Here is a 25968-nt window from a genome sequence, read left to right on the forward strand (position 1 = left end):
CATAACGTCATAAGGGAATACTCTCCTAGGTAAGGTTCATAGCTATTAAGTGACTTTTCTAAGGGTGTCAGAACAGATGATGAAAAAAGGACTTGAACACAGGCTCTTCTGATTTCTAGTCTACTACCCACTACCACTGCATCAGTCTCGTTTATAATGGCATATAGTCAGCAATGATAATTAGTTTTATAATTAATTCTTTTCTTTTAAAGAGCAGTTTAAGATTCACAGCAAAATTGAGGGGAAGGTAGATAGATGTTCTCTATGGTCCCTGCCCCACACATACATAACCACCTATACTATCAACATCCCCCACCAGAGTGGTCTATTTGTTGAAAAGTGGTGTCATTGATGGATCTACATTTACACATTATAATCACCCAAAGACCCCTACTTACAATTCATTCTTGGTGTTGCACATTCTGTGGGTTTAGACAAATGTATAATGACATGTATCCATCATTATGGCATCATGCAGTTATTTTCATGCCCTATAAAATCCTCTGTGCTCCATCCTCTTCATCTTTCCCCTACCACCACCACCACTATCACCACCACCAAATCCTTGACCACCACTACTGTCTCAATAGTTTTGCCTTTTCCAGAATGTCATATAGGTTCCTTCATGTCTTTTCATGGCTTGATAGCTCATTTCTTTTTAGCACTGAATAATTCTTCATTCTCTGGATGTTCCAGTTTATCCATTCACCTACTGAAAGATGTGTTGGTTGCTTCCAAGTTTCGGCAATTATGAATAAAGCTGCTATAAACATGTGTGCAGGTTTTTGTGTAAATATTAAGTTTTCAGCTCCTTTGGGTAAATATAAAGGAGTGTAATTGCTGGATCAACATAGTAAGAATGTGTTTAGTTTTGTAAGAAACCAGCCAACTGTCTTCAAAGTGTTTATACCACTTTACATCCCCATAACAATAAATGAGTTCCTCTTACTCCACATTCTTGTTAGCATTAGGTGCTGTCAGTTTTCTGCATTTTGGCTATTCTAATAGGTATGTAGTGGTATCTTGTTTTAAACTGCATTTCCCCGATGACATATAATGTAGAGCATCTTTTCACATATTTGTTATCTGTGTATCTGTTGCTGAGGTGTCTGTTAAGCCTTTGGCTCATTTTCCAATCAGGTTGTTTTCTTATTGTTGAGTTCTAAGAGTTCTTTGTATATTTTGGATAACTGTCCTTTATTAGATGTATCATTTGCAAGTATTTGCTCTCAGTCTATGGCTTGTGTTATTCTGTCATTGTCTTTTGCAGAGCAGAAGTTTGTAACTTCAGTGGAAGTTCAGCTTACCAATTCTTTCATGGGTTGTGTTTTTGGTTTATATCTCAAGAGGCATCACCATATCCGAAGTCCTCTAGGTTTTCTCCTGGTATCTTCCAAGAGTTTTCTAGTTTAAAAATTTGTATTTAGATCTGTGATATATTTTGAGTTAATTTTTGCAAAGGGTTTAAGGTCTGTGTCTACATTCTTTTTTTTACATGTAGATCCAGTTGTTTCAGTACCATTTAAGACTCTATTTGCCTCTATTGTCTTGCCCTTGTTCCTCTGTCAAAGATCAGTTGACTACACATGGGTCTATTTATGGGTTCTCTATTCTATTCTATTGATCTATTTGTCTATTCTTTTACCAAAAATATTGGAAGTTGAGCCCTCCTACTTTGTTCTTCCATACTGTATTGGCTATTTTGCGTCTTTTGACTCTCTATATAATCATTTTTTCAATATCTACAAGAGAAGTTGTTGGGGTTTTCATTGGGAATGCACCGAATCTATAGATTAAGTTGAAAAGAACTGACATCTTGACAACACTGGGTCTTCCTATCCATAAATGTGGAAGATCTCTCCATTTTTTTTAAAGTAAATTCTTTGATTTTATTCATCAGTTTTGTAATTTTTCTCATATAGACCTTGTACATAACTTCTTAGATTTATACCTAAGTATTTCATTTCGGGAGGGGATGCTATTGTAAATTGTACTGTTTTTACAAATTTCTCTTGTTCATTGCTGGTACGTAGCAGAGTGATTAGCTTTGGTATATTAAGCTTGCATCCTGTAACATTGCTGTAATTCTCATTAGTTCCTGTTTTTTGTACATTCTTTTAGATTTTCTACATTGATGATGCTACCAGTTAACAAAGACGGTTTTCTTTCCTTCTTCCCAACCTGTATACCTTTCGTTTCCTTTTGTCTTACTGCATTAGCTAGAACTTCCAGCACAATGTTGACAAGGAATGGCAAGCTGGGCCAACCTAAATATACATTTAGGTTCCTTCATGTCTTTTCATGGCTTGATAGCTTATTTCTTTTTAGCACTGATACTAATACAAAAGCTTCCAGTTTCTCACCATTATGATGTTAGCTGTAAGATTTTTTTGTAGTGCTATAAAGTTGAGAAAGATCTCCTCTATTACTAGTTTACTGAGAATTTTTATCATCAATCAGTGTTGGATTCTGTCATATACTTTTTCTGCATCTTACCAATATGATCACGTAATTTTTCTTTTTTAGTTTGTTGATGTGATAGATTTTCAAATGCGAACCAGCCTTGTATACCTGGGACAAATCCTACTTGGTCGTTGTGTCTTTTTTTTTTTTTTTTTTAAAGACTTAAACAAAATTTTTAAGTAATCTCTACACGCAATGTGAAGCTCGAATTCACAACCCCCAAATCAAGAATTGCATGCTCTACCGACTGAGCCAGCCAGGTGCCCCTAATTCCTTTTGTAGTTCGGATTCATTTTGCTAATATTTTGTGGAAGATTGTTGCATCTGTGTTCATGAGATATTGATCTGTAGTTGTTTTCTCGTTGTTTGTCTGCTTTTGGAATTAGGGGAATGCTGGCCTCACAGAATGAGTTGGGAAGTATTTCTTCTGCTTCTATCTGTAGTAATTTGTGTCATTTTTTCTTAGTTTATCTCTTTTCTTCTTTCTTTTTTTCCTTGGTTAGCCTGGCTAACCTTTTAAACCTTTCAAAAAGGCTTTACCTTTTAAAAATAATTTTGCAAGGTACAGAATTCTAGTTTGGTCGTTTTTTTCTCTCAACACTTAAAACCATTCATTCCACTCTCTTCTTGCTTGTATGGTTTCTGAAAAAAAGTTGGATGTAGCTCTTATCTTTGCTCCTTTACAGGTCAGGTGTTTTGTTCCTCTAGCTTCTTTCAGGTTTTATCTTTGATTTTCTGTAGTTTGAAAATGATAAACACCCAGGTGTATTATTTTTTTTTTTGCATTTATTCTGCTTGGTGTTCTCCGAGCTTCCTGAATCTGTGATTTGGTGTCTGACATTAACTTGGGGGAAATTCTTAATCATTATTGTATCAAGTATTTCTTCTGTTCCTTTTTTCTTCTTTTGGCACTCCCATTATGTGTGTTACACATTTTATAGCTGTACGCCCTTGGGTGTTGTTTTTTCAGTCCTTGTTACTTCGGCTTTTGGTTGAGAATTCTAGTTTTTAAAATTAAGATATAACTGACACATAACATTGTGTCAGTTTGTATGCAACACGTTGACTTGATACATTTATATACTGCATCAGCACTACCACAGCATTAGTTAACACCTCTACCACACCACATTATCATTTATTTGAGTATTCTATCAATATGCCCTCTAGGACAGGAATTGTTTTCCTCAGCCATAACCAATCTAGTATGTCCACCAAAGGCATTCTTCATTTCCATTAGTGTTTTGTTTTTTTGGATCTCTAGCATTTCCTTCTGATTCTTAGGATTTCTACTCCTGTTTACATTGTCCATCTGTGTGTACTTGCTGTCTACTTTACCCATTAGACTCTCTGGCATATTAACCATAGTTGTTTTAAATTTCTGGTCTTGTAACTCCAACATTCTTGCCATTTCTGGTTCTGATGTTGGCTGTCTCTTCAAATTGTTTTCTGCCTTTTGGTATGTCTTTTTCCTTTTTTTGAGAGAGGGAGAGAGAGAGAGAACAAATGCATGTGCACACACGTGTGAGGGGAAGAGGAGGAGGGAGAGAATTTTAAGCAGGCTTCATGCCCAGTGCGGAGCCTGACACAGGGCTCTATCTCACGACCCTGAGATAATGACCTGAGCCGAAATCAGGCACCCCACCTTTAGGTATGTCTAGATACCAAATCTTAATCTCAAGATTTTGTCCTGATGGCTGAACATGAGGTACTGGGTAAAAGGAACTGGGTAAAAGGAACACAGGCCTTTAGTACACAGGCCTTTAGTAACGTGGTGATGAGGTCTGCGGGGAGGGAAAGGGTTCCATAGTCCTGTATGTCTTAGTCTTTCAGTGAGTTTATGCCTCTGAACTGTGAACTTCACAAGTGGTTCTCAATGTTTTTCTTTCCTCCAGGTTGTCCAGAGTGGCCTGGAGTAGGGTATTTTCCTTCCCCTAGGTCAGTTGGGCTCTGATGAAACTCTAGTAGGTCAGGCTCCGGTTAACTAGATTGCCCTGAAGGCAGCCCTTGTTAAGAACAGAGTGCTCTGACATATTTCAAAATGATTCCTTTCCCCCTCTAAATGCCAAAGATGGGGGGGACTCTTCTCTGTTACTTACTATGGGGATTTGCTTGAGCTCCTGGAAGTACATCTCACAGTACAGTGGGGGCTCCACAATGACTAGGTCCCCTTGGCATTTTTCACTCTCAGGCTTCTCCACATGGAGCCTCCTGCAATTCATCAGTAACAGCTCAGAACTGGTTCCTGCAGAGGTCTCCACTTTTGAGTCTTTGCTCTTTTTTGGAAGCCATGATATGTATTTGTCTCTCCACTCTGGGAGGCAGGAGTTTGCCCTGTGTTTTCTTCTTTCTCACAGATCCAAAAAGAGCTTTTGATTTTTCAGTTGTGTTTATTTGTTGTTAGGATGGTGTGGTGACTTCCAAGCTTCTTACATGTGGAATGGGAGGGAAACCAGAAATCTCTCTCAATAATTTTTTTGAATAAATTAATGATGGGGGCGCCTGGGTGGCACAGCGGTTAAGCGTCTGCCTTCGGCTCAGGGCGTGATCCCGGCATTATGGGATCGAGCCCCACATCAGGCTCCTCTGCTGGGAGCCTGCTTCTTCCTCTCCCATTCCCCCTGCTTGTGTTCCCTCTCTCGCTGGCTGTCTCTATCTCTGTCAAATAAATAAATAAACAAAATCTTTAAAAAAAAAATTAATGATGAAGAAAAGACAGAGGGCCGAACGCTTCTGAGGTTCCAACAACCTCTAAGTGTAACTCATTTACAATAGCAGCCTTGGTAAAGTCACATTTATATTAGGGCATTATGTTTCACATAATTTAAAAATTATTTGGTAGTAAAACTTAAGGCTGAATTGATTTTAGAATCTGTGTATTTCTTCATTGAGCTACCAGTAAAAAAAAATGAATAGTGCAGTTATCCTTCCCTTTTTGATCCTAATTTATTTCCGTGTACTTTTTAAACTCCAGGTAAATTTGTTCAGAGCCAATTCACCTAATAATTAATTAACCCCTCATATACAGGTTGCCTAAAATTCAATTTCCTTTATTTTGTTTATGTATGCATTGTCTAATTAGCCTGGGGGATTTAAGAATTATTTTTTTAACCAACTTATATAAGTGAGCTCCCCATTTATTTTTTGTATCATTATATTTAAAGTATTCAATATATCTTGGATTTTATCTATTTTTGAACACTTTTAGAACTTTGATTCTAGTCTTTAAAGGCCCTTTCTTTAGAATTTTATGTTTCTAGCAATATTTATCAATAGTATTCAAGACATGAACAGTAACTTATTAAACAAGGTTGTCTTGATAATACCGCTAATATCATTGTGCCTTAGGCACAATCCAGTATCTTATGAATTAGATGTTCTAAATAATAATAAATCCTATCAGTTTCTTTGATTTGATAATAACCATCATTGTATCAGTCTACCCATTGTCTTGCCTATATTTACAACTTTTTAAACACAGTTTTCATTTTAGTAAATGAAGGTCAAGAATTCCAAGTCTACTATTAGAATGTCATCCTAAAAGTTATTTAACATATCTCAGAGTCACAGCTAATCAGAGACTGTTGTCTTTAATGCAAAAGAGTTTAATTTCTCATACTGCACAGACTCTGAAGATAAACAGTCATGTCTATTATAAGACATTTACAAGTACCTGCAAATCTCTTTACCCATTCTTGCTACTCATCCTTCAAAATTCAGGTCAAATGCCATTTCCTCCATGAAACCTCCCAACCTCTTCTGCAGAGTAGGGCACTTCTCCTCCAGGCTATCACATACACATACCTCCATTTTAACACAACATTACAATAATTTTTCAACTTGTTTTTCTTTTCCATTAGATCATGCACTATAAGAGCTAGAGAAAATAATGTCATGGCTCTTTATGGTTCTAGCATTTAGGCCACTCACTAATATATATATAGAAGGTTGTTAAAAATAAATGTATGTTTGGGGCGCCTGGGTGGCTCAGTTGTTAAGCGTCTGCCTTCAGCTCAGGTCATGATCCCAGCGTTCTGGGATCGAGCCCCACATCGGGCTCCCTGCTCAGCAAGAAGCCTGCTTCTCCCTCTCCCACTCCCCCTGCTTGTATTCCCTCTCTCTGTCAAATAAATAAATAAAATCTTTAAATAAATAAATAAATGAATGTTTGTTTAATAAATGAATAGATTTTTATATCACAGAATAAAAACTTTGAAGTTTAGGATTTCGTTAATACTTCTCACACCATGACATTACTTAACAACTCAAGGAAATAGTGTGAAATTAGTGCTTAATAATTAGGTTTCATGCAAGGTTTTCTGTTTTCATCTTTCTAACCTAAGCTTCAAAGAATGTATAAATATTTAAATACAATCTGATGATGAATCAGCAGCATCTAGGACTATATGAAAGTTTTAATTTCATTTCCCTCTTTTGTATTATCTTCCTTTATTTTAAACTCTTTGGCTTCTGCATGTAGAAGGTGAAAACACTTTTTTTTTTAAAGGTATTATTCTTCTCTATGCTCATGAAGAATCTTTGAGAAATTAAACTCTTATTTGGAGCAGTAATACCCTTAATTAAAAAAAAAAGTTAAAATATTACAAAGCTGTGGCAAAGAAGAGGGTGGGTCAGAGTATACGCACCCACAGCTGGGGACATCTTGGCTGAGGGGGGTAGAGGTTGGGCCTGGGGCTGGCAGCTTCACCACCCAGAGTCCCTAGGACTCACCATTCCCCCCCAACTGGTGTCACCCAAATGCACTGTGAGCACATGGCACAGGTCTTAGTCCAGACATTCTGGCCACTGACCTCAACTACTACATGGTCCACAAAGGGATGCCATTCCACCACGACCATAAGACCTCCAAGAAAGCCGTGTTCATGGCCACGACCAAGGGGGTTGCCCTCAACCAGTTATCTCTGAAGGAGCTACGGACCATCAGCCCCCTGTCCTTGGGCGACATGTGCTGCCTGTGGTACTACAGACACAGCGTGGAGCAGTAAGTTGCCTTGAGTGGCATGGTGGGCTCCAGTGTTGACTGGCAGATCGGCCAGGTGCGAGCACTGCTGCGGGCCCAGCAGGCCTAGAGCCCTCCCCACCCTGATTCCAAATAAAGTGGGCCCAAGAGGAAAAAAAAATTATAAAAGCTGTGGCACTTAGTAGACAAACGGCAATAATTAAAGGAGCTGTTAAGGAGGTACTACTTTTCCAATAATCTCAACCAATTAGGAAAAGGTACTTTCAGAGGTCCTACGAACTTGTTTGTTGTAAGAACAGATCACTTACAACCATCTCTTCTGGTGGAAATCAGCCACTAATTATATCACTTTCTTTTGCTTGGCTACAGTTTTTAAGGAAAATACAGGTATATTTGTATCATAGAGTTTTTATTTCTAGAGACTTATTGAATGCGTTGGTGTGAGAAGTGAAAGATATTCTAGTAAATAAAACGTTGCTTATTTTGTGCTTTATCTGGGGACAAAGACAGGAAGATTTCATAAATGAGGCTCTGGTGCTTTCTCAAAGAGAAGACTAGATAGAATACAGGAGTCGTGTCTCCTGTCTTCTTGTGCTGTCCATACAGGCTAATATGGACTGCTACAATGAATCTATGTCCAAGCAAGTATGTAACTCTCTGAATTTACACTTAGAACAAACAAAAGTCACTTTGGGTAATTTGCGGGTTTTTATTCCTGCCACTGGTATAAACCAGGGAGTGGTAAACTTTTTCCATAAAGGGCCAAATAGTAAATATTTGAGACTTTGCCAGACCACACGAGGTCTCTTTTCTTAGCTCATAGGCTGTACAAAAACAGGATTGCAGGTCAGATTTTACTCAGAGGCCGACTCCCCGCTTTAAGAGCAGTACCTTTAAGATTATTCAATGCCAATCACGCTTTTGAGAAAAGAGCCAGAATGGGGCAACAGGAAAGAGAGTGTAAAGAACAGTTTGGGGATATCAATAATATTCAAGCTCCATGAATAGCCACTTTTAATACTCTAAGAGGTTCTAACATTACTATAAAAAAGGATCAGAGGATGCCATTCATTAATCCTGCAGAAATTATTCTTTAAGCTGGAAAGCAGTCTTTAAAAAGTTATTTCTTATTATAAAGTAGTTATAAAAATAATTTCTAAATCTACAATAGAAAGTAAAAGTGCTGGATCATTTCAGCTCCAACTTCTCTTCCAGTTAAGAGACTATATCTTAAAAAAAAATTTTTTTTAAGTTTTTAAATACAGCACTTGAGAAATTCTGGTGGGTATGAGCACACATGATGAGTTTCATACTGTAAGGAACATTTTCAGTTCCCAGACACTAAATCCTGAAGTCTCTAAGAAATCAGCCTAACTTAAGTGAAAGACGAATTTCAAAGAAGTTGCAACTACTTAAAAAAAAAAAAAAAAAAAAAGGAAGCTTCCTTCCTTTTGACTCATCTCTAAATTTAGAAGAATACTGTAACTTAAAACTAAGTCCAACCACAATCAATGTAGGTTCACTCTTGGTATCTCATGTCCTACACCTAGGCAAACACTGGAAAGCATTTAAACCAGTTCAACAAACACGGCAAAGGACACTGAACTTACTAGGAAAAACACCGCGAATTTACTTTCTAAATAAAGAAAAAATGAGAAGGCGTTAGGTTGATATCCCCTTTTCTCTCAGGAGTGTGAAATTAATGTCTAATAAAAATTAAAATGTATTTGTTATTACATGTTCATATATGAATTTAAATAATATGACAAAAGACATAATTTCAGATAGAATAAAAACCAGGGCAATGAAGAAAGATCATGGCCACAGGAACAGTGTCCTACAAGCTGAGACAATGAGCAAACCAATAGTCTCAAGCCCGTGACTAAATGTCTATATTCCTGTATTCTGATAATCAAAACCCTCAGAAAACCCTATAAGAATTAGAGATAAACAAACCTAATTCATTCATTTTAGTATTTCCATTTGTTTTGTATGCCGAATCTGCAAGAGAGATAGCAAGAAAACGATTAGAGCTTAAAAGGAAATGCACCATATGGTTCTTTACCACAGGTTCATCATCAAAACCTTAACAGATCTTTATCATTATAATACTTAAAATAACAGTTATCCATCCATCAAAAAAAAAAAAAAAAGATCCTAATTCTTTCCTAAAGAAAAGGACTGAGGAGTAGAAACCTAATGTGAAGAAAAATAAGGTTCTTTTTTAGTTCCCATGATAAAGCACCCTTATGGGCTAACAAACGCTTGGAATGACTTTACTAGTTTTCTTTCATAGTCATGAAATCAACTTAAGGGCAATACTTTTTAGAGGTTTTAGTCAAAAAGAAATATAAACGAGGGGCGCCTGGGTGGCGCAGTCGTTAAGCGTCTGCCTTCGGCTCAGGGCGTGATCCCGGCGTTATGGGATCGAGCCCCACATCAGGCTCCTCTGCTGGGAGCCTGCTTCTTCCTCTCCCGCTCCCCCTGCTTGTGTTCTCTCGCGCTGGCTGTCTGTCTCTGTCAAATAAATAAATAAAAATCTTTAAAAAAAAAAAAAAAAGAAATATAAACGAGGCAGAAAAATTTTATAGCCCTGAGCTATAAAGCCTCAGTCTTGATTTTTTTAAGTAGCATTATGCTGGGAAGAATAAAAAAGTCCCTGATCCTAGTTTAAAATCATCATGCTCACAAAAAGAATTATAGCAACATATAAGAACAACTTAAAAAGAATGAGGAAGCCCTTTATAGATGTAAATGGAAAAATGTGTTACTATGTTAAGTAAAAATAAAAACAGACAATAGGAAGGTGCAGAAAAGTGTGTTTATTGGGCTAATATTTGTGTTAAGAAGGGAGGAAAATATCATTTATACATGAATTTCCTTGTATCTCCATAAAATACCTCTAAAAAAATACCTAAGAAACTGAAAGCATTAGTTACCTCTGATGAGGAGACTGAGTGGGTGAAGGACAGAGAGGGCAGGGAGACTTTTCATCGCATATTTATAATAACTTTTAAATTTTGAACCATATGAATACATGTACTAACCTATTTAAAAATAAATTTATTTATAAAACAGTTAAACCAACAGACAAAACAATCTCTTACCAGATCTTGAACTTCTTAGAGGGGGTCTACATAGGCTGATTATAGGATCTTCACTCACCACTAATACAGAAAGAGAAAACATTTAAAAAAATATGAAATGTCAAGCATACTAAATTTATTATACAATCATCTATTTATTCCACAAGGGTTTTTCTGAGCCTTTCATTAAGTATGAGTATATAATAGTGAACTACAGACAAGTTCCTGTCATAAAAAATTTATCAACATGATGGAAAAATATGCAGTTTTTCTCAACAGGCCATATTTATTATAAAAAGAAAAGAATACCAAATAAAATCCTTCTAATATTCCCAATTAAGAACCAAAATTTGCACTGTAGCACCCATGCAATTATTTATTCCATTTGGGGCTTACCTTCATTACGGATTATTCCTGGCATATTTTAATTTTTGGGTTAACTTCCTGAGAGTTAATATAGTCCCTCCAATTATTTAACCTTGTGTGTACTCAGGAAATGCAAACTCTAATTTTAAATAAAATGTTAACGTTAGTCAGGGTTTGCTCAAACTGTCTACGGTTCAATGGCATAGGGTTAATGGAGAAGCCAATCCCATTACATAAAATGTTAATCTAGAAAAACCAAGGTGTGTTTTCTCAAAGAGCCCCAAACGGTGTAATCTAAAGTCTGATATATATCTAAATTTCGATTATACTATCTTTGTTTCATTTGCCTCTATAAAAAACATTCTGTTTGGCTCTGTATGATAACTGTAAAAACCATTTTGAACTGGCTATCACTGGTCCCCTCCATTATACTGACTGCCTATGTTTGTTTTTACAAAACTGACCTAACCCAATTTCCCCTTTAAAGTATCTAGAAGAGAAACTTTGAAGGGTCAGTCACCCGTTTGTTCAAAAAATACTTACTCAGCATGTTTCTGTGCATCTTAAAGACAGAGAGATGTAGAAAAGTGATTAAACTGATTTTATGTAGCTCAAAAAAAGCAGAACTAAGATCAATAAGAGAAAGTTACAGCAAAGCAGATTTTAGTTCATTACTTAAACAAATAAATTATTGTTGCTGTCTCCAAAATAGAACAGATAGTGAGGGAATGATTTCCATTTCAGTGAAAATCATCAGGCACTATATGAATGGATGTTGACAAAGGGATATCTGCGCTGATAGAAATTTTGAGAAGATGACTCCCCCTAAACCTTCCAGCTCTAAGATTTATGAAATATCTACCTTAGTTGCTAGCACTTCACACATCAGGTATTTAGAACTTAAAGAAATAACTTTAAAAATAAATCTTGTACATGTTCATAATCCCATCATTACAACTTTCCACTTTTCCTCTTCTGCATTCCCTCCCTTTTCAGGTTTTGTTAAAACCTAAAGCTCAACTTAATCTACAGGCGTCAATTACTATTTTAGTTCCATCTTTTAAGTGTATGCTCTATGACGTACATAGCCTTATATAAGATACTTGAAGGAGAGAGAGTACCGAAGAGAGGCATCAGAGAATGAAATAGCAAGTACCCTTCTTTTGTAGTGATCTTCGTCCCTTGCCTGCTTTTGCTCACCACTGTACCCCCAGCATCTAGCATGGGGACTGGCATAAAGTAGGTGCTGAATAAATATCTGGAGAATGAATGAATGCTCGGCAACCAAATAATCAAATGTTTGTGACAAAATAGTAGGCATTAAAAAATAATTATCTATGAATATTTAGCTAGAAACCACAACTGTTACAACAAAATAATCTATTTAACTATAGGAAAAATAAATGAAATTCTCCTAATATAATCTCACATTGTAAAATTAGCATACATGGACTGAACTGAATGAACAACCCAGTGGCTATTTTAATGTGAAAATAATTCAATTCCGGAACTTCAAACAATAAGAGTTCAAACTGTATCCCGGTTCTAAACTAATATAATCAACAGTTACCATAACTTAGAAGTAACAGAATGACAAATGATGTAGTTGTCTTTATTAGGTTGTTGTAGAATGTGGCCCCTTGGTTTAGGTCTTTATTTATTTATTTTTTAAGATTCATTTATTTATTAGGGAGAGAGAGAAAGAGAGCATGCGTGCAAGTGAGGGAAGGGACAGAGGGTGAGAATCTTTAAGTAGACTCCCAGCTGAGCAAGGAGCCCTATGTAGGGCTCAATCTCACCACCCAAGAGATCATGACCCAAGCTGAAACCAAGAGTTGGACGCTTAACTGACTGAGCCACCCAGGGGCTCCTCAAAGGATTTTTCTAAGAGAGTTTATAATCTTAACACAGTAACATAGGCATTAAATATAAATGGTGTGCTTATCTGGAATTAAACTTGAACCTTATTCTAAATTGAGAACAGGTCAAATTATAAAGCAAAATCTCTTTTAAGATTTATTTATTTATTTGAGAGAGAGAGAGAAAGTGCGTGTGCGTGCATGCACAGGAGGAGCAGAGGAAGGGGGAGGGAGTCTCAATCAGATTCCATGCTGAGCAGGGAGCCCGATGTGGGGCTCAATCGCAGGACCTTGAGATCATGATCTGAGCTGAAATCAAGTTTCTGACGCTCAACTGATAAGCCACCCGGGCACCACAAAGCATAACCTTATCAGAAGCAATGGATAAGGAAACAAGGCAGGATAGGAGTTAAAAAAAAAAAAAAAAAGAAGTAAGGGATGGTTAATTTCATAGTTACCATTATTTACAGTTGTGGACTTTCCTAATATCAAAAAAAAGCAAACCCAGGACAACTGGAGCTAAAAACCAAAGGATACTAAACATTAATAACTGAACTAAATCCTTTCCCCTGCTTTTCAAAATAGTTTAAACAGTTTTTAAACCTCAAGTAGACTATCGATATAGCCTACTTCTATGTTACATTGATACTAAGATACAAATATTTTTACACTTTAACATCTCTGAAATTGGGATGCATCATACCATCTATGGCATATTACAGTTTAACTGGCAGCATTTCTTCCTCCTAGGTAGTACGTACAACAATGACGGTGATCTTACAACTGAGGACATTTTAGATTTGATGAAACATTGACTGTATCATGTCATGATTTACTATCCAGACTATTTAATCCATTTTATTTTATTTTATTTATTTTTTAAGTGGGTACCATGCCCAACATAGGGCTTGAACTCACGACCCTGAGATCAAGAGTCCCATGCTTTACTGACTGAGCCAGCTAGGCACCCCCCACTTAATTCATTTTAAATGGAAAGTAGGGTAACATATTCATGCACACCACACTTAACGAACTTCACTGAGTACCTAATTATGACACAGGACAGTGACAATGAGGTACTTGGGGAAAATGAAAAGGCTATGGAGAAGACAAACCTGGGTATGAATTTTGGTTCCATCAGATATCGTGTAATCACAGGGAAGAGCCTTAGCTTCTCTGAGCTCCAGTTTCCTCACCTATAAAATGGGTACATCTATTCTGCAGAGTTATGCGAATGAATGACCATATACAAAGCGGCTGGTAATTAGTAGTTACTCAAGTATCCATTCCCATCTTTTCTTGACATATGCCTGTATGGCTTAATCCAATAAACAATCTACAGAGCAGATTCACCAAACCTCTGATTAAGTTATGATTTGGGACCCTTGATGAACCAGGCTCTAATGTGTACGTCAAAAAAAAGTTGGCAGATTAGGCAAAAAAAAAAAAAAAAATCACTTTTCTTACCTGGAGTTTCTTGTGCTCTCTGGATAGTTTTCTTTGGGATGGTTTGGCTTAAAATAGTTTGTGAAGATGGTTCATCCTCTAAAGAACAGACATGACATTTGTCAAAATTCAGTATATATGACGTGGGTACAGATTATGCACCTTAACAGCAATATATAAGCAGAAATGCAAGTAATGCATTTCTTTAGAAATGTGTAATTAGGTTTACCAAAACTTAGGAATTTGGGTAGAACTACCCTTAAGGCAATATAAAAATAAACTATTCATCTTTGATGCTTTACAATAAAAAGTATATTAATTTAGGAATTTAAAAGATGCACCAGTTTCAGAAATGATGTGGAAGAAAGCAGAAGTGTGAAAAACGTTTAGATCCGTATACATTTACTAAAATAGAAGTAAATCCTTTATGTATTTAAAAAAAAAAAAAAAAGCTTATATAACTGCACTAGGCTCCATGGCAGAGTCAATACAATGTAACCTATTTACTGCCTACCACAGCGTTCTTCAGATATTGAAGGAGATAAAATTAACCTAAATTCAAAGATGATGGGATCTTTGTCTTCAGGAAGTTTCTAATCTTAGAAGTAAAACCAAGTGGGCTAAACTGTCTTGAGTACCTACACCCCAGGGCAACTTAGAGCTCTTTAACATAAAGTTTTCAAAATCAACGCATCTTCAAATGTGTCAGCACTTCATGTGTCCGCAGGTACAAGCGTTACCTATGACTCTGCTCTTAGCAGAAAATCCACCTCCTCTTGGTATCTTCTTGGTATCTATCAATGGGCTACCACTAATTGTGTAATCCCATTGTGATTCAAACCCCTGGATTTTTAGCTCATAGGTGCCTTACACGGGGCTAACACGAAACTTCACCTGTGACTCAGAGTTAGACAGCGGAGAAGGCGGCAGGTGGGAGAGGGTAGCTTAAGGGAGTTGCTTCACCTGTGACTTACCTAAAACTATACTCTCGCTTTGCCAACATCCTTTCGGTCCATTTAGAGGAAAACTAAGTTTTGTTGAGCTACTTAACCAATGAGATTACATCGAGGGCCCCCAACGTGGCGAATTTTTGCACAGACCACCATACTTGAGAAAGAGCTCAAGTTTATCAGGCATTAGGGATCTTCAAGTTCGGGATAACGGACTTACCCCACCTCGGTGTAAGTATTTGGGTGGGGTCTCCAGTCAATTCACCAACTACCCTATCCCTCCAAACGTCCGCTCACGAAATTTCCCCTCCCTCTCCCCCCACCCGGGTGGCGATGGAAAAGGACTGAAAGGTTATATCAGAACCACAACTTTCAGCTGGGAACTTCTGGCCTCTCAAAGAGGAAATGGAAGTGGCTTTGGTAGCAACATCCGCAGGACAGAGGGAACCGAAGTGAAACCGAGCCTTTAGTGTTTCGACGTCCCGCCAGCCACCCAACTCGCCGTCTCCCCGTGAAGGCCTGCAGAAAGAGGCAATTTGGAACCCCCCAGGTCGATGCCCAGGGATGCGCAGAGGTCCCCGCTCAGGTCGCTCCGCGCAACTGCTTTTCCAACCCTCCCGCCTGAGCCTCTTCCCCGCCTGCGGTCGGGGAGGACCCCGCGTGGGGGCGCCCGTCCCCCCGCGCCGCGGAGCCACTGGAGCCCAGGCGGGGATGAGCTGCGCGGGGACGCACGCACGCCCGCCCGGCACGCGCACACGCTCCGCTTGCGCCCGCGCGCTGCGCTCGCTCCCCGGCTCGCGGCTGAGACTGTTACCTCCGGCGGCCTCACCTTCAGAGGAAGGAGAGTCCCGTAACCCTCTCCTGGCCGTAACCGGAGACGGCTGGAGCAGGGGCTGCTGTGGCTGCGGCTGCTGCTGCTGCAGGCGGATACTCCTTCGCGTGTGCATCTCCTCGGCTCCCTGGAGTCGCGGTTGCCTCCGCTGCCGAGACCGAAGGTAGTAGGCGCTTTCTCTCACTTCCTCTTTCCCAGAATCAGGCCGGAACTCTTCTAGCGGGACTCGTCTTCTCGCCGGGGACTTTTCTTTGGCCACCCGGGGCTCGAAGTCGCCGTACACTTCTGGCGGCTCTTCGGAGAACCTCACTTCCCGCCGGCCGTGGCGCGACGGCGAAGGAGTTCCGTACGCAGGCGCGTCACTGCCGCCGCCATTTTGAGGGGCGAGCCGGCGCCTTCCCTCCCGTAGGGGGGCTCGGGGTGTGACGTACATCACCCATCCTTCCCTACCCGGCTCCGCCCGCCGCCCGTCGCCCGCCATAGTTGTTGACGTAGCTTGAGTCGATCGCGAAGGTGGTTTTGGAGTCCCTAGATTCTCCTGCCGTTGATGGCGACGACTTCTCGGGGTGTTGGGCGGTGGTCGCGGAGGTCAGGGGGGCAGTTGAGAGTCGCTGGGGCCGCCGCCTGCGTCGTCGCTGCTGTGCTGCAAACCCGCCTCTGGGCCCATGGTGTGTCCTGAGGGCTGTGGGAGAGGCAGTGCCTATGCCGGGTCAGCTGTTGCGGGTCACTCCCGCCTCCTGGCTGCAGGCACCAAAGAGGAGGAGAAGAGGGAGTACGACGTCGTTGTCCTTGGCCTTGGGGGAAGGAGGGAGGGAGGGGACGACGGAGAAGGGACAACTGGCTGGGCAAATTGCCTTTCCTAAACCAGCTGCTCGTGGCAACTGTTGCCCGCACGCAGGACACGCAGGTGCTGGCCCCCGGTTCCGAGTCTCTGGGAAAGGCCGAGCGAAAGTCGGGTGAAGTTTCTGTCCTCGCCCCCAGGCTGTTGCGCAGTTTTCCTGGAACCTTTTTGATAGACTGCTATCTTAGTCCTGCTTTTCCAAGTGTTTTAGTAGGAGTGAGGGTTTAAAGATACTTCTGCAAGTGCCATCTTTTCTTGGAAAAATTTTTAGTTTTCAGCTCCTTATGAAGGCAGTTAGCTAGTTTTACATTTTAAGTCACCTGTTGAGAGTGCAGAATCGTATCTACAGGCACACACTCGGTGGATTTCCATTTGCAGAATTTATGCAGTCTTATTCTTGGCTCTCTCATATGAAAGCTCCGCTCCAGTAGCACTGTTCAGAAACCTTGTTAGTGCTGTGTTATGGACATTGAAAAATAAACGAGTAGTTTGATTAAATAAGAGCAATGTAATTTTAACTTGTGATCCATTATTTTGATTTTGATTCTGGGTATGGTTTGATCTACTGAATTTGACTTAGGGTTTCCTGCATTTAGTTTACCGAATAAGAAAACATGGTAATAGCTATTTGTTTCACCTCTCTATACCATCTTAACAGATGTGGCTGATCTTGCAGATATTTAGCCAAATTTAGTCATGGAGAAGGTCAATATTTGGGAGAAAGATTAATGTTCCCTCAAACATACACACTTGCCTCCTTGGAGTTCTAGAATTGATTTTAGTGAGTAGATTTAAGATAAATTGTAATTTTGGGACCAGTTACAACGAATGACTCTGAAAACGTTGAAGGTGTTTATTTCAGGTATTTTATTTTTTTTTTTATTTTTTTTTTTTTAAATTTTATTTATTTATTTGACAGAGATAGAGACAGCCAGCGAGAGAGGGAACACAAGCAGGGGGAGTGGGAGAAGAAGAAGCAGGCTCATAGCGGAGGAGCCTGATGTGGGGCTCGATCCCATAACGCCGGGATCACGCCCTGAGCCGAAGGCAGACGCTTTAACCGCTGTGCCACCCAGGCGCCCCTATTTCAGGTATTTTAAATCACCTTAGAATGTTTTTCAGCGACTCATTTGCTTAAACTGGGCAAAAATTTCAATTTAATGAAATTTTCAGGTGTATTATGTTTTCACTAATAGTTCATAAATTTGGCCGCTGACACAATTAACATGATTTGGAGTCACTTAGGTTTGTCTGTTAGGTTTTGTCTGTTAGGAGTTTAGTTTAGTTTTGTGTGCAGTATGCAACATAGCCAAAGAAACTGGAGGAAGAATAACAAAGGAGATGCTACCTATTTTTTAAGCGTTTATTTTAAGGGAAAATTAAAAGTGTATTCTCTGTCAGCTTGGGTTAAATGAGAGTATTTGGAAAATTTGTGGGACTTAATTCTTCTCAGATAAAATGCTGAAAAGATTGATACTTGGTAATACCTGGCTTTTATTTGATTTAAGTAATGATTTCTCTATAAGGTGCCTATTATATTGCTCATTATTAACATAATAAAAGTTTCATAATGTAATAAAGGATATAAAATTTTATAGTATTAATATACAAAGTTCACCTTATGAACATTAATGCATATTAAGTACCTCTGTAAAACATTTATCAGTACAGTATCTATGTAGAAACTTGTATATAGACTTTTAAAGCTGGTTTGGGGACATATTAAAAAAAAATGACAAGAGGTTTTACATATTGAACAATCAGATAAGATGATCTTCATATTATTGAATAATCAGTACTGTTATACAAAATGTTTGTAAAGGCTTAGGAAAGAAACTAATGGCATTGGCTTTCCAAATAAATTGGGAATCTTAAAATCAGAGGCGTGGTAACTTTAATGTTAACACATACATTTGCTTAGGATTTTCCCTCTTTTGTCTAGGTAATAATACATATTCCTAGCTCTGCCATACTTGCCTCCCACACCTAGCAACCTTACAGATACCAACTTTCATCACTAACTGTGAGGTAAAACTAAACTCTTGTCAAACCAGATTTTCTGCTGTAGATGTTTTCCAAGCTATAAGGGTGGCCCAAAAGAGGTGACATTAGAAGCAGTAGATTCATAGCCAATAGTGTAAGAGACTGGTGAGGTCACCCAATACCAAGAAGGGGCATGAGCTCTGGATGTTAGACAATTACTTCGGGAATTTGAGATATATAGAGGAATTCAGTGGATCACAAGAGAAGACAGGTAAGAGAAGAAATGATTACAACAAGGAATTTAATTCATATATTTATCAAGAATAGATGTTTGATAAATGTATGAATTAATGTGTATACCTAGCTGTTATGCCTAGGTCTAGAAATCTAGTGGTGTTGACACTGGATTTCTAAAGCAACATTTTATTTAAAATAATGTAATTTTTGTATGTAAGTTTTTTGTTTAGGGTAAGCAGAAATCCAGTTACTGAGAAAGCATCTATCAATTCATTGTGCATAATCACATTTCTGGTCAGATACGAAAAGAACTTTATATCTTAGTAGAAATACAACATTGTTATTTTTAATAAGTTAAAGATGATTAAAATATTAAGAGAAACTAAAGTAGTAGCTAACTCCGTTTAGTCCCCATTCTCACAAGTGATAGGAAAAATATTTTATTTTATTTTTTTTAAAGATTTATTTATTTATTTATTTATTTATTTATTTGACAGAGATAGAGACAGCCAGTGAGAGAGGGAACACAAGCAGGGAGAGTGGGAGAGGAAGAAGCAGGCTCATAGCGGAGGAGCCTGATGTGGGGCTCGATCCCATAACGCTGGGATCACGCCCTGAGCCGAAGGCAGATGCTTAACCACTGTGCCACCCAGGCGCCCCGGAAAAATATTTTAAAGACAATACAAATGAAAGTGTCTAGCTGGAAATTAAAAATTAAATTCAGCAAAGTGAATGGGATATAATATTCTTCCACTTATTCTTTGTTGAATTAGAAATTGCAAATACTAAACAGCATTAAGCAAGTATTAAATTTTGTGATTTCTGCAGAAAGAGGATGAGAGATGAAGGGACCAAAAATCACCACTACATGAAGAATCATTAACCAAATAAATATTTGAATTTCTTCTTTGTACTAGACAGCCCCTGTTCTAGGTGCTGGGGATATAGCAGTGAAACAATAGACCAGAAGACAACTGTCCCTGCCTTGGAATTTACATTCTCTGGGAGTCAGATAAAAATCTAAGTAAAATGTATATTGGTCAGAAATGTTACGAGAAAAAATGAGGAAAGGGAAAGCAAGTAAGCTTTAAGAGGGATTTCTTCTGTGTTGTTTTGAGTTGGTGTTGGTCAGGAACAGGAATTTTAGGCCTTCTTGACTGCCCCTGAACGGTTATGTGTTCTAGGGTAAACTGTTGCCATGTTTCAATCCTCACATTTATAAAATTAATCAAAATAATAGCTATTTTTTATTTATCATTTACTACTGTCATTTAACAGATACTACTGTCATTTAACAGATACCGTTACGTTCATTAACTAGCACGTTTACTCACAATAACCTAACCGTATGTATTTAAGAGTCTTGTCCCCATTTGGCACGAGCAAACTGAGGTTTGGATTAAGCAACTCGAGGACACACACCTAGTAAAGGTAGAGACCGGGTTCGAAGTCACGTCTGATTGATGCTTGCCATTACTGGGTAGTGCCCCTCACTGAGTTGATTCCACGGGTTGTTCCAGCCCGTAAATTCATAAAGGCTAGAGTTGGTGGTGGTTTTGCAGAGAGTTCCTGTGGAACTTGAGGGGAACCGGACCCGGGCAGTTCTGTTGCGCGCACTCACCACGCCCCTCGCCCCTCGCCTGGGCTCCTGTGGGTGGGTGGGGAGTGGAGGAAGGGGGGTGCGCACTGGGTTGGAGGAGGGGCGGGCCGACTACCAGTCCCAGCATTCCGCGGGCTCCTCCCCTCCCCGGGGAGGTCATGTCACGTGGACAGGGACTGGGACGACGTTCTGATCCGCCGCCTCGGAGGAGGGGTGCAGCCTGGCGTCGTGGAGCAGAAAGAACACCCGAAGGGCTCCCCTGACGTTGACAGTTTAAGACCCTACTAGAATTTGTAAGTAAGTAAAATGTATATACAACTTTTCCATATGCTAATATTTGATCTGATATCTTCTTTGGAAAGATTTTTCCTAAATGATCCTTCCCCACCCCCACCTCCCTACTGCAAAAACCTTAAACGGAGCAGTTTGGGGGCATATTTTTGTTTTGGAGTAAAAGAAGAGAAATCAAATCTTATAAACATTAAACAGATTAAGGTGGGAAAAATGTGTCGTGTGGACTTCTAGACGAGAAGCAGAATTCCTATAAGACTCAAAATATAAACGGGAAATCGTCCAGTGCAGGTGACGATTACTCCCTTTACCTGCGTGCCTAACAGGATCTCATTATTCGTCATCTTAATTCTTATAAAATAGTACTCTCCTCACACCTTTTTTAGCCATAATGGTGCTAAAAAGGGCGAAGTTTGAAGTTTTGGTTAAGACCGTACAATTATTTTGTTTACGTATTTATATATATATATTCTCAACTGCATTTAATACCCATTGTGGAAGTTTACCCCTTTTTCCTTCCTTCAAGAAGGTGTATAGTATTATATCAGTAGTGCTTGTTAGACTTTATACATAGATACAGGAGTTACCTTGCTCTGGTTCTGCATACTGCTTTTGTTTCAGTTTTACCTGTCTCTAGGTCTTAAAACATTTTATTTTGGATCTGTATGAGAAATCCTCTCCTTTCTCTAATTTTTTTTAAGAATTGGGACTGTGATAGGGGCAGGGAAAAGAATCAGGGCCATGGAATCTATCCATATTTATCACTTTTATTTTTTAAGCACATGATTAGCATATACATGGCCAGTGGAAAATCATTTGTTGAAAAAAGGAACTTCATGGTAGAAGAACGGACAGTGTTTTTGGAAGCGCCCTATGTGGATTACAACGGTTTGAAAACTGACATTTGCTGCGGAAACTTTAAGTGAGATGTCTCCTCAGTAATTCTGACTATGCTGAAGGCAGAGACCATGACTTGATTACCAGTTTTACTGCTGGTTCATCACATAACCATGAGTGACTCAACTGAAGAGTTATTTCATTTATCTTGTTGTTAGCATAGAGATAATACTAGCCTGAGAGCTCCTGTAACTTATGAATAGAGGAACTTAAAAATTTAGCTAATAATATTTGAGAATTTGGGGGCATTTTAATAATGTTTTGTGTCTTGTATGTAATTTGTTTTTGCCAAAGAAGTTATTTTAAACCATATACCTTGGAAATCCACATTTCTCTGAAATGCCACTTGAATTTCCGGGAGGGAAGTTTGCTCAGAGAGGCCTTATCTGCTTTCTGCTGTTTGTCATTTTGCATGAAGAATTTAATTGTGTTAAAATTTGTTAGTAGTCTACATCTCATGACTATTGTGTCTCACAAGATATAAGTCTGTATAGTGACTATACTTTAATGTAAGTATCGCACACCAAATCAAGCTTTTTGTAAATAAAGAATGATGTCCCCAACATTGGTCGTAAGTATAGAGTTTAGAGTTAGAGCCGAGTTTGAATTCCTTGTTCTGTCAGTGTGATTTTGGGCGGGTTGCTGTATTGCTCTGAGCTCCTTTCCTCATCTGTAAAGTGGAAAGTCATAGGGTTATTTGGAGTATTAAATGGTATAGTTTAAGGACTCAATAGATGGAAACTTAATAGGGCTACTTTCCTCTTTACTAACACTGAAAGAATTGGTTTATGATTTTGATAATCAGAATAGAAAGGAAGAAAATTCACCTGTAATTCTACTACCTCAACAGATTAAATTTTTTTTTAATATACTCTCATTTAGTCCTTGACCATAGGTATACGTAATATAAATGTAATAATCTTTTTGCAAAAAGAAAAATATAAAAGTTTGGTTTGTTACCTTCTGAGAGTTTTGCTTTAGATATATAAATAGAGCCGTCTGGGTCTGCCTTTATTCTGATCTACCAGTAGAGAAACAGCAGAACTTTCTGTTAGCACAGTTTCCACTTGCTCTCCCCATTCCAAAAAATAAAACCTCTAGTAGCAGTGTTACTTAATAGTTCAAATAATAATAGTTTTTGAAGGCTTCTTTTGTGCCCTCATAGTGGCAAATGTGGCACATTATTTCTTTAACCCTCACAGTGCCTCTTTTACGTAGGTAATTTCTTTTTGTGGTTAAGAAAACGAAGGCACAGAGATAAGTTTAATGACTGCTCAGGCCCAGGCAGTCTGACTTTAGAGGACAGTGCTGCAAGGAATTTATTTGTGCAGCTTCAGTGTATGGATGTTAGGTCACATACGTAGGCAGGAATTGATCCTGGAGGCTGACTTAGAACTTCTTTTTACACAAGTGTAACAATATTTGTAACTGCTGTAACCACCTTAAAAATTTTTTATAGGAAAATAGTGAAGAATAGGGAAGTGTTGACTGAACAGATGAAGCATTCATTTGTAGTTTTATTAGTTGTGTCAGTAAAAGTATGATTTATATACAAGATGAGTTATTAAGAGTACTTTTTAAAATTAAACATAGGGTCTGCAGTGAAGGAAAACTTCTTCAAAGCAGTGTTTCTCAAACTTTATAGTGAAGCCTTAGAATCATTTGGCAAACCTCTTAAAACCTAGCCTGCACCAGCCTCTCCAAGATTCTGGGTAAAGTAGGTCTGGCGTGGGGTGCAAGAATTTGCATTTCTCATATGCTCCAAGATGATGCTAATGATTTCCAGCTAATAAGTTTAGTAAGGAAACAAATATTACTGGTGGCTTTCCAAATTGTTGGTTTGACAGTGAAACTTTGGTTTTTAAGGACTGTCCTTTGCCAAAAGGACCAAGGATTTTTTTTGAAACACAGTTGATTCCAGGGCTGAAGCAGGAAGCCTGGAACATCTTGTAGTGCTTGAAATTAGGGAAATGCTCAAAAAAGTTTGGGGGCTTGTTGAAAGGACACAGGAACCAACTTGAAGGAGCTTCTAATGGCCAAAGTTGGAACAATTTGAACGACAAAATTGGATTTTAAGGCATGGAATAAGATAAGTGTCCATGTTGAATGGATGTAGTTGAATAAACAAACGGGAGAAGGGACAACTCTTTCTTACTGAAGAAGTCCTGTGAATGAATGAAAACAAGAAATAGAAAGTCATCAGGCAAATAGCACTGTAGTAATTATTGCAGACAAAATCCACCTGTAATACTAGTGGATGGATGTTTCAGGAAAATGAGGATATCTCTTTAAGATAATTATTAGCTGCAAAAACTAGTAACTTGGCAGTGGAGATACCATCCATATGAACCCAATGATTGAAGTTAACATCACCGGTAGTAGGACGTGGACATCATGAACTCAGTGATACAATGCAGTTAGAAGGATACAATATCATTTCTGTGGTGTTACTCCTGCCAAAAATGCAATCTGTTCATCTTTCTGATCATGAGAAAACAGTATACAAACCCAAATTGAGGGTCATTTTACAAAGTAAGTGACCGTTATTATGCAGAAGTGCCAAGGTCCAGAAGACTAAGTTAGTTCACAAAAGACAAACTGTAAAGACTAAGAGACTGTCACAGTTTAGAGATTCAGGAGAATTAACAACTAAATGCAATATGAAATCCCAGATTGGATCTGGAACAGAAAAAGGACATTAATGGAGAAACTAGTGAAATTTGAACAGTCTGTAGTTTAGCTGATTTGTACCAGTGTTAGTTTCTTGTTTGTTTGTTTTTTTAAATTTTATTTATTTATGAGAGAGAAAATAATACTGGCATATTTGACAATAAATACGGTGCAGAGGAATGGGCAAGACTTAGAAACTTAGTTTTAAACACAGACACAAATAGCTGGTGTAAGTAGAAGTACCTGAACTTGGCAGTAGGTCCCACTATTGAAAGCTGTGTATTAACCTTAAAGTTTTTACTGCTGATATTTGAAATTGAAACTGTAGATAGAATTTGAGCCATGACTTTTGGTCCATTAGGGCAAGGTCGATTGAAATGTATGAATAAATATCTAAAGCAGTTGTTCCCTTTTTAGGGTATGCTAGCAATCCACACATATGCCTGTTTTTTCTGTCAGTTCATGGAGTGAGAGGAGAACATTTTGGCAGCTGTTTTCTAACTCAGGATCATTTTTTTTTGTTTGGCTCATGTGTTCTTCATAAGAGGGAACAGTGTATGTGGTAAGTCGTGCTGAAGATTGTCATCCGTATGTCTTCTCTCACTGATTTCAGGACTGCCAAATTAGAAATAGTTCCTCACAAAACAGTCTGAAGACTTTCTAAGGAGCATTTATTTTCATAATGTATTTTTAACAAAATTATTTTAGATTATGTGAATTTAAAAAGAAGATTCCTGTTTATCCCCATGCTCCTTAATCTCCTGTCATATAAATTCGAAACTACTTACAAAATATGAAACTTGAATGGTTTGACTTTGTGTATGAAATTTACCAGAGAAATGGTCTCATATAAAAAATAGATATTTTTGATTATTGGTTAACCTTTAGAATATAATACTCCATGAAAGAAAATAATTAAAATGGGAACTCAGGGTTTAAAGCATTTATATTTTTTCTGTGTATCTGCCTTCTGGTTTTATATATTATATGAGGAGTTAGCGGAGGCCAGATTCTAAGGGATATGTTTGCCTGGAGAAGTCACCCCAATCCTGACTCAGTCTGAGACTTACATTATCCTACCATAAAAAGAACAAGAGAATTTTTGTCTGTCAGAGGCAGATTTGAGCTTGCTTACTAACATCCACTCAGGAAATAGCAAAGAACGAAATAGAATCAGAGTATTTAGAGAAGATAATTATTTAATATGTATTAAGCTGCCATTATTAGTAGACAAAAATTTCAGTGGATTAGCGTTGCATTTTCATTTTGCAGTTAAAGTGCTATTTTCTAAATTTTCTCCTAAATTTCTCCTAAGTTTTGGGAAGAATCTTAAATTTACTGTAGTTCTTACACACAAAAAAACCTGATTTATGTTTTCTTTTTGTATAGCATCTGTGCAGTAGAGGAATTCTTTAAACTTTAGTTTTTATCCACTGTTGCTGGTTAAAAGGTTTGAAAACCTTGCT

At 38.4% G+C, this 25968-nt stretch overlaps 2 protein-coding genes across 9 annotated transcripts in view; one reads left to right on the forward strand and one right to left on the reverse strand.

The window, feature by feature from the left end:
• Window positions 1-16880, reverse strand: part of TOR1AIP1 (torsin 1A interacting protein 1) — a 40628-nt gene extending 23748 nt beyond the window's left edge. For 2 of the 6 annotated variants that reach the window (XM_002920798.4, XM_011226957.3), the window contains exons 1-3: window positions 15981-16877; window positions 14223-14300; window positions 10552-10611 (exon numbers count right to left, since the gene is read on the reverse strand). In XM_002920798.4, coding sequence (XP_002920844.1) covers window positions 10552-10611; window positions 14223-14300; window positions 15981-16464 — 622 coding nt within the window. In that variant the 5' untranslated portion in view covers window positions 16465-16877. Of the gene's footprint in view, window positions 1-9400; window positions 9446-10551; window positions 10612-14222; window positions 14301-15965 lie in introns of all 6 variants that reach the window. The other 4 variants (XM_019801313.2, XM_019801311.2, XM_019801312.2 and 1 more) reach the window with 4 other exon arrangements.
• The window catches only part of LOC100464745 (torsin-1A-interacting protein 2), a 39483-nt gene continuing 29534 nt past the window's right edge, over window positions 16020-25968 (forward strand). The window contains exon 1 of one of the 3 annotated variants that reach the window (XM_011226952.3): window positions 16020-16146. The gene's annotated coding sequence lies outside the window, so the exon portion shown is untranslated. Of the gene's footprint in view, window positions 16147-20427; window positions 20942-25968 lie in introns of those variants that run through there. The other 2 variants (XM_011226951.3, XM_002920800.4) reach the window with 2 other exon arrangements.

This window comes from Ailuropoda melanoleuca, chromosome 8 (genome assembly GCF_002007445.2).
Source record: "Ailuropoda melanoleuca isolate Jingjing chromosome 8, ASM200744v2, whole genome shotgun sequence".
Lineage (NCBI taxonomy): Eukaryota > Metazoa > Chordata > Mammalia > Carnivora > Ursidae > Ailuropoda > Ailuropoda melanoleuca.